Below are 18,085 nucleotides of genomic sequence, written 5' to 3'. Positions count from 1 at the left end.
CTTGTAATCTCACATTCGGCGAAGCGCGTAGCATTCCTTGATTTCCTTCTCCCCTTTGCGGCTTCTCGCAGCGCTGCGAATCCCAAATCCGAGCCGATCCGACGCGAATCGATCGAGAGGTGAGCTCGCTGGATTCCCCCGCAGATCCCCGCACTCGCCCATCCGTCTCCGGAATTTTCCCTCTGCGTTTTCGTGCTCTTGGCGCCCTCTTCGGCGATTTGTTTGTCTCTGATAGGTTTGGGGTTTGGTTCCTGCAGGCAGGAGGCAGCACGATTCGGATTGAGACGAGCGCCATGAACCCGAGAGGGTAAGATTCTGCGCTTTTTGTTGCTTTCAGCTTCGAATTTCGTGACATGGTGTTCGGATTTATAGGGTTGATGAGCGCGTGCAATTTGTTAGTAGGGCCCAATGTGGCTGCCTCACTGGATGGATTACACTCGATTAGTGCGATCGGTACGCAGCGTCTGTTAGTTAGGGATAAAGATGAGTGATTAGTGCTGCTGTCTACTTACCTTGTATATAATTCAGCAGCAGCAGTTGTTGTTGTTGTCGTCCTGTAGTATGCCTAGGAATTCCCTCCAAAAGACAAATCGATTGGTGTATAGGACAGTTTCATTCCCCAGCTCTAAATTGGTTGAGTATCATGAATAGAGGTTTCTCAGACATGGAAGTTGGTTTCAAATGATTGTTGACTGGGCTTGTTTTGCTTATCTGTCCCAACAGACCAATGAATTCGTAACTTGGGACTCTAAGAGCTACCATTCTAAAGCTACTGATATCTTTGTTTATGTGTGCTGATATTTCTCTGCTTTAACAGATTCATACTTTGCTCACTATCACCGCCTCATGATCAAAATTCTTTGTGATAGGTCTTCTCTCTGTCCCTCTCTATCTCTGTCCCAAGCTCTGTAGCCTGTAGTTGTGCATAACACTGCATCTTTATAAATAATGGAAGGGGATGAAAAGGATCTGCTGGAGCAATATAGCTAAAATTAGAAAACTATAAGACACGGTGGTCCTTGTCTGGCATAATAGCAGTACATGAATTTCACCACTCTCTATGGCAACTATGGATCTTAATTATATTGCTAATTGGCACTAATGTGTACTACCTATGTCATTGCCTAGTTATTATCGCACTTCCTTTTTTTGTCACCTAGTTTTCTGTTGTACCAAAGCATTTGAGCAGACAATGTTTTGACTTATTTCGTGATATGGGTCCAGAGGACAATGTTTGTCAGTCCATCACAGAGTATGCAGGTTCCCCGTTTCCGATTCGTGGGCAATATATGTTTAATAACTATATTGTTATAACGAATATTGATTATTGTTGAGCTGAGTCAACCTTTGTTAACGTTACTGATAGAAAACAGAATTCAGAAGTATTCACACTTTATGGAAATAATATATGTTTTTCTCAGTTTAAATGCAATTTATAGTTTGGATTGTTTCAACATATTTGTTCAGCTACTTTATCAAATGAATAAGGCTGTTTGTTCTTATTCATCACTGTGATACACGTGCCTAGGTCACCATGTACTTATAATCTTTGAATTTGTGAACTTGGACACATAGAAATGTTAGTCCCTGGTTATATATTTGTGAATCCCTTCGTACTTATAATAATGTGGAATCCCATTTTTATCTGAACATCCTATGTTAACTGTTCCTTTGTGAAAATTTTATTTGAGTACTTAAGTTTAATTTGCATGTTCTGATGTGGATATTCTGAACCCCTTTCACTTTGCAATTATTTTGTATGCTCCCTTCGTCTATTGATTATATGCCCAACTCTTATATTGGCTATTTTATGCACTTTGTGCAGCTACCGTAGCAACAGAACTTCTCTCTTCGATGGCATTGAGGAGGGTGGAATCAGAGCAACATCCTATTCTTCCCATGAGATAGATGAACAAGAAAATGATCGAGCTATTGATGGACTGCAGGATCGTGTCAGCATTCTCAAGCGGGTATTGTGCCACTTAAACTTCTTAATGTTCTAATTCCATTGATTCTATTATGCAAATAATTGTAGATATTATTATTATTATCGTTAGTAGTATATTTACTAGCTCAAGCTGTGTTACATAGATAAGATAATAAAATAGTTTTATTAAAACAATAGTGTGTTCCTTTAAAAACAGTCCCTCTCTGCTGCATCTTTAGCGCATAGTAGTAGTAGTAGTGTAGATAGGGGATTCTTGTCAACCGTGTGCTTTCCTGGACCAGTTTGGTTTTAAATATTTGAAAGTAGCTCAGCACAGGTTAAAATTTTTACCAAAAAGGAATCTGATTATCTTATGGGCTTGCAATTACGAATTGGTGGCTGTATTAATGCTATCTGAATATTTCATTGGCCTAACTTTTTTTTTGAGTGTGGTATGCATTTGGTAGCTAACAACTAGAATGTCTACATTAATAAGGTATGGTTTTCTTTAAAAGCTAACAACTAGATGAGATATAGGAGGATTCTTATGTAATTTGGTACGCTTGAAAAACACTGGGAGTAACCAGCAAATGGGAAGTTCTGGAGAATATCTGGACATGGGTCTTGTCATGATTCTGGTGTAACTATGTCTCTTTGTCAATCTGATTCTTTCTGTCTGACGTCAGTGTAGACATTCTCCAAAGTCCAAAGTAATAAATATGACAAGCAGCAATCTCTATTATGGTTTAGGGTGCTTTGCTCATTTTATTAATGGTATGATAGAAAATAAACGAACATTCCAATAGCCCTTCCATGGCTAGTTTAAGTTTGTTGGAATTGTTCTAACTTTGATTCTTTCCCCATTTATCAATCTGGATAAGCTTCTTGGCAACTATATATTTGTTATTAGGTACTGAAAGCTCTTTTACTTTCCTATAGTTGTCAGGAGATATCCATGAAGAGGTGGAGACTCATAACAGAATGCTAGACCGAATGGTATTCGCAAATTATCCTGTTTTGGCCCCCCCTTTTTTTTTGATGTAATAAGATAGGATCTGAATCTACTATCCTACTCCCTTACCATCATGCCTGATTCAGGGGAATGATATGGATGCATCAAGGGGTTTTCTCTCTGGAACCGTGGACAAATTCAAGATGGTAAGCGACAAGAAACAATTACTAGCACGTAGTTCATCTGCCCCTTTTGCCCTTCCGAGATGATTCATGTGTGAATGAACATGATACAGGTGTTTGAGACCAAATCGAGTCGGAGGATGGGAACCCTCGTCGCATCATTCGTCGCCCTTTTTCTGCTGGTTTACTACTTGACCAGGTAGAAGCATCCGTTGTGAAAGCTCTGTGGGCTGGCGTGCTCAAGAACATGCTGGATATGGATGTGCTGATCTGCATACTGTGTCGTATATACCTTGTAAACTCACTCTTCTGAGTGCAAAGTATGTTGATGTGGGTTTCGTGAACTCTGCACTGTATAACACGACTACAGCGTGTTGGGTCGATCCTCTGTTCTGTTGCTGGAGCTACAGAAAATGGATTCAAGTTTGTTGTCCGTTCCTTTGGCATGTTATGTGTATGGACATATGGTATTAGTAATAGTAGTAGCATGTGGAATCTCTACCGTGATGTATCTATAGTTGGTTGCCTTGTGGCTGGACTTGTTTAATTGTAGAAGCTTTGTTTGAGCACTATGTGAGGTCGACACGTGTCGCGCGGCGTCAGGGCAAACAAATCCAGATGGAAGGAATGATAATGTGGTTGCACCAGAAACTTGTATAATAGCACTTGGTTACAAAACTTAAGGTCAGCGTGTGATTAACCGCAGGAATCACAACCAACGCAATGATCAAGGATGCAATTATTGAGGCAGCAAGATGCCTTCTATTCGTGCGGTCAAGGGAACAAGCACCAAACACCTGTAACTACCTTAGATAATTGCACTAGCCGGTGCTAATCACATGCATGTATGCCTATACGTACCTATGCCTCGTATTTCTGTACTAATCTCGTCAAATGCACTAGCTCTGACAGGTCAATTTTGGTTTCTAAACATTTGTCATTCTTGTCCTGACGGCCACCGTTATGTTTCCCTTGTTTTTCGCCAAACTCTCCTATGTATGTTTGATTATGGTTACTATATATAGAACAAATAAGGACCAAACATGTCGAAGATACTTTAGGTTATACATCTAGTTATGTCACTTAGAGCCTGATTGGTTGTTTGTCTTATTAGCAAGAGATGCTATTTGGTTGTGTAACACCTCTGGTGTTACAAGCTCGCTTAGCACCAATGTTAAAGCCTAAGAGAAATCAGTCAACTAAATTTTTGGGTTTTGAAAACCTAATATGCACATGAAGTAATAAGTGAATCCTACGTGACTCACTTTTGTGGACTCAAATAAACATCCAAGGTAACTCACTCAGTGCGTGAAGTATTTAAAAACGTCCTACAACGATTCTAGCAAATAAATAACGAATTACTTGTTCTATTAGATTAAGCATGAAAAACAATTTTTATAAAAAGTTTTAAAGTATAACTCGTATTTATTACTTGAATAAAAATTGGAGTGCAAGTTTAGTAGAGGAAAATGCAAATTTTGTTTTGGTGAGTAGAAATTGTTCAATAGTATATTTGATAGCTCAGAAATTGAATCCGAAATTAAACTAGAACTTTTCATGAATCGGCATGAAGTTGAAATTATTGTTAGAATACTATTTTGACGAATTCTACCGAGCAAAATAGTTAAAGTGTGCTTAAGTATTTCACTCCTATGGGTTAATATGCAGTATGGGCTATGTCATGATATGCTTGTTAGTTGAAATTGACAGGGTTTAGAACTTTTAAAAATTAAGGCAAATGCTAGTGGATGTTAGTTCAAAACTAAAATATATGATTTTCTAAGTATGGAAAGGTGGTAGACAATGCAATCTTGACATTTGATTTCTAACAGAAACATTTAGACACTAGCCACATGTTTTGGTATTGTTGACCGCATCTAAGTGAGCATTTGAGAATGTTATAGGTCGTAGTGGTGTTGGGTGTTATGTTGCTCTCTTTAAAATTGCTTGAACTTCGTAAGAACGCGCTGTGAACTATGTGGTTGGTGCTCTGTTCGCGAATCGACGTTTCCGCGACGAACTGATCTGGGCACTCGTTGACCTTCCTCCTCAGTGGCTCGTTGACCATAACCATGATTTCGCTAGGAACTGGGTAGCGTGAACTATGGATGGGGTGAGCGGTTGAGCCTTAGGTGGGGTAATTAGTTGTTTTTGTTGAGCTTTAAAATTCGTGCGTGTTGCCGTTTCGGCCGTTGGGCTTCCGTGGTCGCGGTAACCACGCGAGCATGGTGTCGCGGCTGCCCGGCCGCTCCTGGCTATGGCCGCTACTCCGTTGGCCAACTTCACTGGCAGCTGGCCGCACATCGGGCCGAGGTAGGCCGCGCTCGTCTCCACAGGACTGGGCTGGGGTCGCCGCCGGTGAGGCCGTGAGCGGGCCGAGCCGATGCCATGGCAGCCACCGTCTAGTCGACGTGGCACTCATTCCACCGCTCGAACCACCTACGCACCGAGATGTTGCCTGCTTTCGTAGTCATGTCGCACTTACGACCTGGTCGCGATGTCACTGCCCTCTCTCGCGTCACGTTGTGCCTTGGCTCCGTGCGGCAGCTTAGCATGTGGCCTCTTTTTCGCTGTCGCCGACCGAGTTCGCCTGGATGAGCCATCCCATCTTGGTATCTCACGACTGCTCCCTCCGAGTCACACCGCGCGCATGTCCTCACGTATTTATTGTGGCCTTGGCTAGGGCTGGCCGAGCCACGTATAGCCACCGTCGCCTGCCTTGTCACCATTGGAGCCACGCCGTTTTCGTGATTTCACGCCATCCGTAGCCCGCCCTCCGTTTCAGCACTCCAGCGGATAGATATAGCAACTAGCTAGCTATCCGACCCCCTCCCTGACGCTGGCAAGCCCTACCGGCTCGCAATTTGGTGCTTCACTCACCGCGGGGCCATGAGCGCCGCCATAGCCGGTAAGAGGTAGGTAAGGACAAGGGTTCAATTGCTTGCGATCCTGAACTTGGTTTGACTTCCACTATTCGGTGCTCATGTTATTATGGCCAGAGCGTTCATCGATGGTGTGGTGACGCGCTGGTGTCTGTGATAGAGCACCGTCGTCCCGCTTGGTCGCACGTGGCTAGACCGCCACCGCGTTTCCCTGCTTCAATCTCCAGAGCAGCGGACACCATGGTGAGCTACTGATACTCATCCACCTTTTGTACTCCGCTGAACATGCATAGTTTCGCTGAAACAGGCTCACCGCCAACGCGGATCGCCGCCCACCGCGGCAGACCACGACAGGGCATCGTCGAGTGCCCAACCGCCGCCCATCGCTGCGGGTTTAGTCGTAGATGGTGGTCGATCCATTAGTGTCATCGTAGTAGGTCTAGCGCGTCCGACTTAACCGCTATCGCCACCGGTGTGCCGCGCCACCGCTCGCGGGCGCGCCGAGGACCGCCCCGTTGCGAAGGCAACACATTCGAGGGACTTTAATACAAAACGTGAGTCTGTAGTAATAGTGCTTTGTTACCCTGCCTGATTATCGTAAAAACTGAGTCCTCTTTTGCAAAGTGCCGCGTGTGCGGGCTTTCCCCGCCTTGAGCCGTATTGGGCCGCCGCGGCACGCACGCGCCCATGCCCCGTGCTGGGCCGACAGGCCAGATGGGTTAAGGTCGGCCCTTTTCCTTTTTCCAAGTATTTGCTAATTTAGTTTCTAAGCCAAACTTGTAAATTTAATACCAATTTGTGTAGCTAACCAAAAATTGTGAAACTTGTTTTGTTAGGTTCTTAAAATCATGATCTATCTTCTAGTGTAGTTTATTCACATAGTTTCATAGAATTTTCAAGAGTAGACTAATTATTTTGAAGTACTTAAAATGGGTAAAATATGAACTTGTAGGAATTATTGTGAAGAATTGGTAGTAGTGCTGGCCCTGAAATTTTTACAGTAGATTCCTAACAATATTAGACGCTCACGGTAATTTTTGTAGCTCCATGGGAACTAGTTTGTTAAGGTAACTAAATGACCCCTAGTACAAAAATATATATTTAATCAGTCAAATGTCAAAAATAATTGAGGGTTTGTAGAATAAAAACATTTTTTGGAACAAACCTTACTTGGCGACGTGGATACGTAGACTAGTACGTTAGTTATTAAGCTAGTTCGTTACCTCGCGGAGTGTAATCATATTATAGAGTTGTAGTTACCATTGATTAATTGCGCCTCTACGTTGCATCCACGAATATCATAATAGGAACAATGATGGATCGTGAAGATGACCGAAGTAGTGGAAAAGATGGTGCCTGATGATCGTGTCACCACGATAGAATGCTAACTTTTGGTTATATCTTACCCAGGCAAGCCCCGGTGCATAACCCTATTATTCTGCACTTTATTTTATGCTTGTGCATTAAGTTTAAAGAGTTGAATGAAACCCACTTGCATATATATATCCTTATCCTATGAGTCTTACTAGTATAATAGGATCGTGTAGATTGCTATGCTACAGGACTCCGGTAAAAGTCGAGTGATTGCCTGTCACTTGCAAGAGATAGGAAATATATTATTGTTGTTATTATATTACTATCACATAGAATATATATAAATGGTAATTGGAGACCGGACGGAATGGTATTTTAGATCTAGACTTGGTTAGGCATTCGAGCAAGGCTCGGATTGTACTTGTTCTGCCTATGTCGGTTAAGGACCATCCATTGCATTAGATTCTAGTCAGGTCACATACTTATTATCCTGAGCACATACTTGTTTATGAGAGTAGGGAAGGCTTGTTCCTCTCTTGTCGTGGGTTCCGGTTTTTTCGGACCGACTGATTGAAGGCGGGGATCGTGGAGGTCTAAGCACCACACTGAGTCCGAGACTCAGGTGTGGGGGCTTGAAGTCCAAGTTTGGACGGGACCTAGACCCCTTGATAGGAGAGTGGTGGGTTGGTCCTATTTGTGCCTAGGATACATGCAGGGCATGTGTTTCAGGGTACCTAGTTGGGCACATTGATTCATGAATCACTGGGTAATTCGGTACGACTTATCTACGATCTAGCACCGTAGTAAGAACTAGAAGACGAAAGATGATAAAATGGTCCTAATTGCTTACCACCTACTTGAAAGTAGCACATGTGTTTACATAGAATGGTTAGTTAATGAACTAATGATGATTGCTAATAAAATTAAATATAAGGACGCACGTTTAGTAATGCTCCTGCAGATGCAATAAACCCACAAGTCAGATAGCCTTGCATTGCGGAGTACAATTGAGTACTCAGGGTTTGTTCTACCCTGTTACAGGTGACAGGAACATGTGGAGCTGACACTTGTGTGTGGAAACCTACTGGTGGGCTCAGCGAGGATTTCCTTAACGTTGCGGACATAGAGTTTATTTGAAACTTCTACCCAAAATATTTTACAATAGAAAAACTTATAACCTTGTCGATGTTTTACCACCGATAGCCTGCCACGGGGGTACCCGGGATAGTTGTTCGGGCTTCGGCGAATAGCGGAATTCGGCGGTTATGCAAAGAGACTCATGATTTATACTGGTTCAGGCCCTCGACTTGGTCGAGTAATAACCTTACGTCCAGTTTTGACGTTAGCCTATTTGCGTTGTATTGCTTTGAGTATTGGGTATGCGTTCTTCTTGGTGATTGGGTTGTAGGCCTTGTTACCAAGGCCTACCTCCCTGTAGTATGGTCTATGGGGGGTCCGTAGGGTTCCCCATCGACAAGCCCCCAAGCATTTTATGATTGAGCTTCAAGGGCCGAGTTGTTGTAGTCTTGATCCAGGTCCTTCTTGAAGTAAAATCTTGAGATGGTCTTCTTTGATTCTTCTTTTGGCTGATGTGCACTATTGCTTGATGTCCTCCGGGTTCTTTTTCCTTTGAGTGCAGTGACTTGCACTCATTGAGTGTAGCCCCCGAGCCTCTTGTTTGTTTGGTACAAAAAAGCTAGAGGGTCAAAAAATTTGAAAATATATTTTTCTGTGGTAGGTACTTGCAGCCCCCGAGCCTTCTCCGGGTTCTTTTCTGTTGAAAAGAAGCCGGAAGAAGGGTCTTGATTTGTACTCCTTTGGTCTTTGTCTTTTGCTGGTCACGGATGAGTTTTGTATAGCCATGAGTGAGCGTCTTCTTTTACTTTTTGTCAGGAATCTTGCTTTTGGGCACTATTCACCTTTGTTGCTTTGCTCTTTTGTTCTTTTCCTCTCTCTTTCTTGTGATCTTTAGCCTTGTTTACCTCTGGTTTGCTATAAATACCTTCTTTGTTAGTTGTGGTTCTACCTTGAGTAGGAAAATTCTTCTTCAATTCTTTCTTCATTCGTAGATATGCTGGTGTGTGAGGTTGAGCAGCCCCCGGGCTTATGCTTGGTTGGTAATGATCATACTGCTCTATCTGTTCTTCTGCGTCTGAGCTGCCGCTGCCGCCGCCACTAGGTTCCTTGTTGCAATATTTAAGAATCTTGTCTCTATCTTATGTCTGAGTTTATCCGGTCCTGTTTGGTCGTCTGTAGCCTTTGTATTTGTCTTCAATCAATGAGATTTATAATTTTTCTTCGTCCGAGTTCTTTTTCAACTGTAATCCTTTGACACTGTAATTTTGTATGTGATCCTTCACACGTCTCTGAGTTGTTTGTTCGGCTGCTTATTGCTACTGTCATTCTGGTTGTTGGAGAATTCAATGTGTCTTCACGGGTTATATTGCTGCTGTGGAATATTCTCTTGGATATGCTTTATCTTGTACTGTGGTTGCTCTGGGTATGTACTGTTCCTTTGTGATGGTCTAGTCACATCTGATTTTTTACTTAAGTCTTGGCTCTGTAGTGGTTCACATGGTTGTCCTTTTGGAGTTCTTTTTTCTTCCATGAGTCTGGCATATGTGCATCTGAGTTGTGCTATAAATATGGCCTATTGCTGATACCCTGCTGTGCAGTTTCTTCTTCTTCTTCTTTTTGTAGTCATGGATATTATAGTTTGGGAGCTTGACGAGCCCCCGGGCCTATTCTCTTTCTTCTGTTTTCTTCTACTAGTAAATGGTGTAGGTCTTGTGATAGAGACTAGTAGCAGGCTAGTCTCGAGGTGGTATTTAGCTGTAAGGGATATTGAGGCAAATGGTGTAGGACTTGTGATGTGAGTGATGCATGTTGTGTTGCCTCATCTTCCAGTGCCTGCCCTTTCTTTTTTGTTCTTCTTACAGTGATGATTGGCACGTGTTTCGGCTTGTTCTTCGACAGTCTGTTGTAGATCAGCCATTATTCAGTCTTCTGCTGTGCCATTTAGGTTCAGTCTAATACAGATCAGCACGTGTTGAGAGATGGTGCTGGGTTCTTCCATATTGACGTGGTTGTTGTTGTCAATCTTGGATGACTTGTGGGTGCCTTCTCTGTCACCTATAGCAATCTTGGATGTGCGCCTTTCCTTTGGAGAAAAGTACGTTCGAGTTGTTTTATCCTACCTGGTAATATCGAATCTTGGTTCGAGGGTTGCAACCTCGTGCTGAATGATTTCCTTTGCTTTCTTCGTCGAATTCATCAGATCTTGTATTCTGTTGTAATCTCAATGTACCTTTGATGAAATGAAAAAATATTCCTTTCTGCTCTATGACCGAGTTGTTTATTGATGTGGCCGAGCTCTTTTGTATGTTTGTACTGTGGTGTTTTGTCATGACTGACTTGTTGCATCCTTCTTTCCTGGTTGCCTCCTTGTGAATGTGTTAATTCATCATGTATCCGTTATAGTCTGAACAGACCGTTGCCTTTTCATTTTGTGTGCATGATAATTGTGGAATGGTAACTTTAAAGGGCCTCTTTAGGCAATCCGCATGATTTTGGGCCTCGTGGGCCGCATATTTTTCTTGTATAAAGATAACTGCTCTGTTACTGTTGGCTTAACTTGCCTTTGCAGTAAAAAATTCCCCAATCTCAGCCAAAACCCTAGCTCCGTTGTGCCTTTGATCTCCTGCTATTTCCGTCCAAATCTTGTCTTTGTTTTTCTGAGATGGTGGCGAAGAACAAGAGCAAGAATAAGGGCAAATCTGTCGACGAGGAGGCGTCGCTCAAGGTGATCGAGAACACCGAATTTGTTGCGATGCGGAAAATGTAGAGGCAACTCCCCAAGCCGTCGACTTCAGAGGTGGAGTTGGATCTACTTGTTGCTCATGGCCTTCTTCAGGAGAAATGTCTCTCCAATTTCTCTAGTCCTGGTGAGCACGATGTCCCTTCTCCCACTCCAAATCGATCTGTTCTTTTTATTCCTTTTGTGCAGGCGGGGCTCTGTTATCCCCCGTCTGATTTCTTGCTTGAGTTTCTTGGATCCTATGGGATTCAAATCCATCATCTTACCCCTAATGGGGTTCTTTTTCTTTCTACCTTTGTGCATTTTTGCAAAGTTTTCGTTGGAATTCCTCCAAATCTTCTTCTTTTTTGTCATTTTTTCCGTGTGCGTTTGTCAGACGGAAATAATACTCCTTTTCTCGGCTACTATCTTATCCAATCCCGTTAAGGAGTTTCTTTCCCTTCTCTTACCCTTTCTGATTCTGTCAAGAATTGGGCGGAGAAGTGGTTTTATATTTCAAAACCTGCTCTTTCCTTTTCTCATGATCTTTCTGTTCTTCCTGTTCCCCTCTCTATTTGGAAAGATAAAATCTCTTCTGCTGAGCATGCTGCTCTGAAGCCTGTACTCGCTCGAGTTACAGTGCTTAAATAGGCAAGCTTAAGTGGCAATTGTATAGTTGTCAGTTTCTTGCATCGCCGGGTGCAACCTCTTATGCAGAGGGTGCATTACGGCTTTAAATATACTAGGCCCTCAGATCCTTCCTAACTTGTTCCTGATGTCGAGTTGCCTGAGGAGGTCATTCTTGAACTCCTGGGGCGTATTCTGGGTGGGGTCTCTATGATGCCTGCTCGTGTTGAAGAGTATGATGCTGCTCATCCTCCTCCTGAGGTAAGTGGTAATCTCCTCCGAGTTCTTTTGGGTTTTTGTAATTCGTATTCTATTTTTGACTTCTTTCTTCTTCTCTTGCAGGGTTTTGGTTGGGCTTTTAAGCTTGAGATAACTGTTGCTGGTGGTGGCGGGGCTGTTGTTGAAGAGCCTGCCGAAGAAGGAGATGAAGATGATGATGCTGTTGCCGGTCCTGTGGTAGTTGCTGCTACCGGGCCGGGTTCTTCTTCTGCCAGGTTGATTACTGGCTTGTTTGAAGGTCACCACTCCTACGTTGAGTATGTTCCTGATCCTTGAATTGCTCAATATATCTTGTCATCCAGCAAGCGGAAGTCAAAGGTTGCTGCTAAGCATATTTTACCCAAGAGGCAACGTTCAATTCGTCAGATTGCCTCAACAGGTAATGTTCTCGTAGGTGAGCTTGTGCTTTTCTCCTGTGTTGTTTTTGCCTCTGTCTTTTGGTTTGCTTTGTTTTACTGATCCTAGCTTTTGTTGTCTTGATAGAAGGCCGGTCTGTTGTCTTGAGCGAGGTGGAGACTGAGGTCCCCTTGATCACTCGACTGTAAGTCTTCCGCTGTAAATTTTCTTATGCTTGTCTTTTTGCTCTTTTCCTAAATAACTGAATTGCTTTTTTCATTATAGTTGGAAACTGGCACCTTGTGCCCTTTCTGTGACAGTTGTATCTGCTTCTATCTTGGAGGCCCTCCCAATCCCCTCCTTTGAGGTGGTTGAGGATGATTTGTTCGATGTGCCTCTCCCGAATCTTGGCTTCTCAGGGGTGGCTGGAAACTTTAAGAAGGTTATCAAGTAAGTATATTTATCTTGTCTTCTGATTCGCCATTTTTGCTTTTGTCTCTGACTGGCCCGAGCTCTTTTTTTTCGAATGTAGGCCTTCGGAGGATACTTCTCCTTCCCTGGCTCTTGATGCTGGTGGACCTCTACAAGATTTTACTGCTGGTAAGTTATTTTCCCGTTTATGCTTGCTTTCTTGGTTTTTTCTTTTCTGTCTGACGGGTTGTTTTCTTTGTAGCTTCTCTTCCACGTATTGCCTCTCCTGCTCCGCATGTTGAGGAAGAGGCTATTGGAACTCCGGTGTCTCCTCCAATGGAGCACCGAGTTGAAGTGAACTTAGGCAGCCCTTTTGCTGCTCCTATTCTGCCGACCAGGTTGTCCCTGTTGGACAACCTCGAAGCAGCTGCTCGGGAGGATGCAGTGAATGGGGAGCCGGCTGATAATAATCCTTCGTCTGTTGCTGCTGTGGATGCTGCTGGTACTTCTAGTGTCGGCCAGCCTTTGACTTCTACTCCAAGTACTCTCCTATTAACTCAGGGTAGGGAGGAGTTGGTCCAACTCGGTCGTGTTGAGCGGCTGTCTGAGTTGGTTTCTTTGTGGGAGAATTTCTTGGGCGTGTATGGTGCCAAACTCAAGGTATTCGAGTTCTTTTAAACTTTTGATATTGGTTTTTTCTGCTGCTGTCTCACATATTTTTTGCTTTGTAGTCTTTATTTCAAGATCAAGATGTCTTGTTCGGTCCTCATGAGGCGCAATTTACTGCCATTGCTGAAGCCAATTTGAAAAGAAAGGAAGATGAGCTGGCTTGGACTGAAGTTGTCCTAACTTATGAGAAGGCACAGCGTGCTCTGATGGAGTCTGCCCTCAATGCTAAGGTGCTTGAGGCTGAGAAGGTGCGCGACTCATCTTTGTAGGCTGTTACTGCTGCTTAGAATGAGGTCTCCGCGTTGAAGAAAGAAAAAACTGGTGGGTTCTCCTTTCTTTGCATACTTGCTTTTTCTGCCTTGTTTTTTCTTTCTTTCTTTGAGTTCTTTGTCTGCTTTCTTTTTAGCTCTTGTTAAGGATAAGGAGAGTTGGTAGAAAGAACAAGAGGAGATGGTCAATACCCTCTGTACTTCTCAAAATCAAGCCGAGTCGGTAAGTTCTTCTTCTAATATCAAATTGAAAGAGGCCCAAGATTTATTTGCTCAGGCCAAGCTTATTAGATTTGGAGCTGATCGTGACCTTGTTCAGGCTTTGAAGTCAGTGCAAGATTTGCAGGAGAAGTTAGCAGCTGCCCATGATCAATTCTGGGCTCTCCAAACTAAGCTGATAGGTGCCCAAGATCAATTTCGGGCTCTTTATGAAGCTGTGAAGCCTATTATTGCTGCTGTTTGTCGCCAGGAGGACTTTGCTCAAGGGTTGAGAGGCATTATCCTAGTGTTGTCAACTCGATTTTTTGAGTTTGTCAAGGGTGGTTTTTACCATTGTGTAAACAATGTTATATCCTTCATCCGGGTTGCCACTCCTGATGCTCCGCTTCAGCAGATTATAGATCCTTCCGTGATTGCAGAGTTTGCGTAGTGATGGGATGAGGCAAAGGTGGAGCTTGGTGGTCTTATAGACCAAATCTTAGAACAGATGGATGTGCTTCCTGCTGTGCCACCAGCTCCTTAGATGTTTTGTGTAATGAACTTGTGGTTTCTTATAATATATACTTGTCTCTGAAAATATGATCAGGCTTTGCCCTGCTTTTGAATTTGTCTTTGACTGAAATGAGCAGGCTTCGACCTGTCTTTCTTTTTCTTCTGAGATGTCTTTGAATAATATGGAAAAGTTTTGCCCTGTCTTTCCTTGTGGCTTTTTTCTGCTTTGCCATAGCTTGTTTCTTCTTGTGATGTAGTAGAGTTGATGGAGTTGATTATACTTTTCTTGGGGTAATCAACCGATTTGTACTGTAGATCGCTCCTTGGGTGAAGTAGTCGATCGCACCGCTCTTTGGGTCGGCAACCGAGTTGTTTGGAGTGTTTGCGCCGCTCTTTGGGTGAAGTAGTCGATTGTACCACTCTTGGGGTAGACGATCGAGTTGTTGGAGTGTTTGTGCCCCTCCTTGGGCAACGTAGTCGATCGTGCCACTCTTGGAGTAGGCGACCGAGTTGTTGGAGTGCTTGTGTCCCTCTCTGGGTGAAGTAGTTGATCGTACCACTCTTGGGGTAGGCGATCGGATTGTTGGAGTGCTTGTGTCCCTCTCTGGGCGAAGTAGTTGATCGTACCACTCTTGGGGTAGGCGACCGAGTTGCTGGAGTGCTTGTGCCACTTCTTGGGTGAAGTATTCGATCGTACCACTCTTGGGGTAGGTGACTAGATTGTTGGAGTGCTTGTGTCCCTCTCTAGGCGAAGTAGTTGATCGTACAACTCTTGGGGTAGGCGACCGAGTTGTTGGAGTGCTTGTGCCGCTTCTTGGGCGAAGTAGTCGATCGTACCACTCTTGGGGTAGGCGACCGAGCTGTTGGAGTGCTTGTGCTGCTTCTTGGGCGAAGTAGTCGATCATACCACTCTTGGGGTAGGCGACCGAGTTGTTGGAGTGTTTGTGCTGCTTCTTGGGCAAAGTAGTCGATCGTACCACTCTTGGCGTAGGCAACCGAGTTGTTGGAGTGCTTGTGCCGCTTCTTGGGCGAAGTATTCGATCGTACCACTCTTGGGGTAGGCGAGTGGACCCGTATAGCACAACCGTTTCCAGGTTGGCTGTTTGCAGGGTAAGTAAGCAATCGTACCAACTCTTGGGGTAAGCGATTGCACCCATATAGCAACAACCGTTTCTAGGTTGAGCTATCTGCAGGGCTGCCCTTTTTTCCCCAACCTGATTACGGGTTAGTTCTGTCCATTGGACAGGGCTATCAGTCATACCATCTCTTTATGGTAGAGTAAAAAATGCTAGCTTGGGTCTCCTTACCCAAGAAGCTATTTGGCCATTGGCCGTCAGTCAGACCATCTCCATATGGTTGAGTGACAAGATTGCCCATGTAGCGCAACCATTTCTAGGTTGGCTGTTAATAGGGAAGCCCCTTTTTCCCCAACCTGATTACGGGTTGGTTCTGTCCGTTGGACAGGGCTCATATTTGAAGCCATTCTTCTTGAATAATCTCTATTTTATTTCTCTTGAAACTTGAGTACAATCTGTTGTACTTAATTGTAGAATCTTTTGAGCTGGCTGATATGCCAAGTGTTCTTTATAGGTATTTCATCTAGAGTCATCAACTCATATGTGCTGGGTCCTGTTGCTGTCTTCACGATGAAGGGTCCTTCCCATGGACTGAGTAGTTTGTGTCGTCCATCTTTCTTCTGGATTAGTCATAGTACAGAGTCCCCTGGCTTTAGTGATTGGGGTTGAGTACTTTTGTCATAATGTCTTCATAACCCTTGCTGATATCTTGCATTTTGTATGATTGCACTGTCTCTTATTTCTTCTATTGAATCAATTTCTAACCGCCTTGTTTCTTCTGCTTCGCCTTCTTCATATTGTTCTATTCTTGGAGATAGTTATATTAAGTCGGCTGGTAGTACTGCCTCTGATCCATAGACCAGAAAGAACGGTGAGTATCCAGTTGCTTTGCTGATCTGGGTTCTTAGACCCCATACTGCTTTGGTAATTCATCGATCTATTTTCTACCATAATCTTTCAAATCTTCATATAATCTTGGTTTTAAACCTTGTAATATGAGTCCATTTGCTCTTTCGACTTGTCCATTGGCCTACGGGTGTGCTACTGATGCAAAGTCGATTTCTATCCCATAATCTCTTGCCCAGTATTGGAATTCTCTTGCTGTAAATGGTGAACCAAGATCTGTGATTATTCTATTGGGCATGCCGAACCTATGCATGATGTCTTGTATGAATTCCACTGCCTTTTCTGCACTGTATTTGACCAAATGTTTATATTCAATCCACTTTGTAAATTTGTCGATTGCCACAAATATGTATTCGAAGCCTCCTTTTGCTTTTTTGAGTGGTCCGACTTGATCCATCCCCTGGCATGAGAACGGCCAAGCCGGCGGTATGCATATTAAGTTGTGAGCTGGCACATGTGATTACCTAGCAAACATTTGGCAATTCTTGCATGTTCTGACGAGCTCTTCTACATCTTTGAGTGCTGTTGGCCAATAGAAACCGGTTCTGAATGCTTTGCCGACTAGTGTCCTAGAGGCTGCATGATTTCCACAGCATCCTGAGTGGATTTCGTCCAAGATTTCTTTTCCTTTATCTGTCGGAACACATTTAAGCAGTACTCCTAATGATGCTGCTCTTTTGTATAGTTTATCCCCCACCAGAACGTAGTTTTTGCTTCTTCGTATAACCCGAGTTGCTTCTGCTTTGTCTTCGGGTAGTTTCTTCTCTTTGATAAAATCAATGTATGTTTGTCTCCAATCACTTTGTATGACCATGATTTGTCTTGACTGGTCTGGTTCTTCTGCTTGATCTATTTCCATTGGATCTATTGTCTCCTTCTCTTTTCTGTGTTTCCGAGTTGTTTGATGGATGGGGCTGTGAGTTCTTCCACAAATATACCGGGTGGTACTTTTGCTCTATCTAATCCTAATTTGGCTAGCACATCTGCTGCAACGTTGGAATCTCTTAGTACATGATGGATTTCGAGCCCTTGGAAAATTTTCTCCAATTTTCTGACTTCTGCACAGTACGCATCCATATTATCTTTTGTACAATCCCAATCCTTATTGACTTGATTGATTACTATAGCTGAATCACCATAGACAAGTAGTCTTTTGATCCCAAGCGAGCTTGCAACTCTTAGACCGTGTATTAATGCTTCGTATTCTGCCTCATTGTTAGTTGCCTGCCAAAGTATTTGTAGCACATATTTTAACTGTCTCCCTTCTGGTGATATGAATAGTACTCCTACCCCAGCTCCTCCTAACTTTAGGGAACCATCAAAATACATTTTCCAATGATCAAGTATTGGTTTGGGTTCTTTTTTGACTGATTTCTGTCCATTCAGCAATGAAGTCGGATAATGCTTGAGATTTGATTGTTGCTCTTGGTTTGAAGTCTAGGTTGAGAGCACTGAGTTCTACTGCCCATTTTGATATCCGACCTGTTGCATCTTTGTCGCATAGAATGTCTTGAAGTGGAAAATTGGTTACCACTGTAATCTTGTGTTCATGGAAATAATGTCTCAGCTTTCTTGATGATATCAACACTGCATAAAGTAGTTTTTGCACGTGTGGGTATCTCACTTTTGATTCTGTTAGTACTTCGCTTATGTAATAGACTGGTCTTTGTATTTTGTATGCGTGTCCGGGTTCTTCTCTCTCAACCACAATTGCTGTGCTAACAATGTTCTTGGTTGCTGTAATGTAT

At 43.3% G+C, this 18,085-nt stretch overlaps 1 protein-coding gene across 2 annotated transcripts; it reads left to right on the top strand.

The window, feature by feature from the left end:
• Nucleotides 1-9: 9 nt before the first annotated feature.
• LOC136467940 (bet1-like SNARE 1-1) lies at nt 10-3,589 on the top strand. 2 transcript variants are annotated; one of them, XM_066466760.1, is made up of 6 exons: nt 10-119; nt 258-307; nt 1,826-1,970; nt 2,867-2,923; nt 3,026-3,085; nt 3,175-3,589. In XM_066466760.1, exons 2-6 carry the CDS (start codon nt 294-296, stop codon nt 3,262-3,264), a joined length of 366 nt encoding a protein of 121 aa, XP_066322857.1. In that variant the 5' UTR covers nt 10-119; nt 258-293; the 3' UTR covers nt 3,265-3,589. The 2 variants fall into 2 exon arrangements, with proteins under 2 accessions (XP_066322857.1, XP_066322856.1); XM_066466759.1 differs by lacking the exons at nt 10-119; nt 258-307 and adding an exon at nt 824-869.
• Nucleotides 3,590-18,085: the final 14,496 nt, after the last annotated feature.

This window comes from Miscanthus floridulus, chromosome 7, assembly GCF_019320115.1.
Source record: "Miscanthus floridulus cultivar M001 chromosome 7, ASM1932011v1, whole genome shotgun sequence".
Classification (NCBI taxonomy): domain Eukaryota; kingdom Viridiplantae; phylum Streptophyta; class Magnoliopsida; order Poales; family Poaceae; genus Miscanthus; species Miscanthus floridulus.
This window is presented reverse-complemented; position numbering and strand designations above follow the sequence as displayed.

What these genes read in the sequence shown, in the direction of transcription:
- LOC136467940 (XM_066466759.1), top strand. Translation starts at nt 847, where the DNA reads ATGATCAAAATTCTTTGTGATAG. An exon ending in ATCAAAATTCTTTGTGATAG is followed by an intron (nt 870 to 1,825) that starts GTCTTCTCTCTG and finishes CACTTTGTGCAG; the next exon opens with CTACCGTAGCAACAGAACTT. An exon ending in CCGTGGACAAATTCAAGATG is followed by an intron (nt 3,086 to 3,174) that starts GTAAGCGACAAG and finishes AACATGATACAG; the next exon opens with GTGTTTGAGACCAAATCGAG.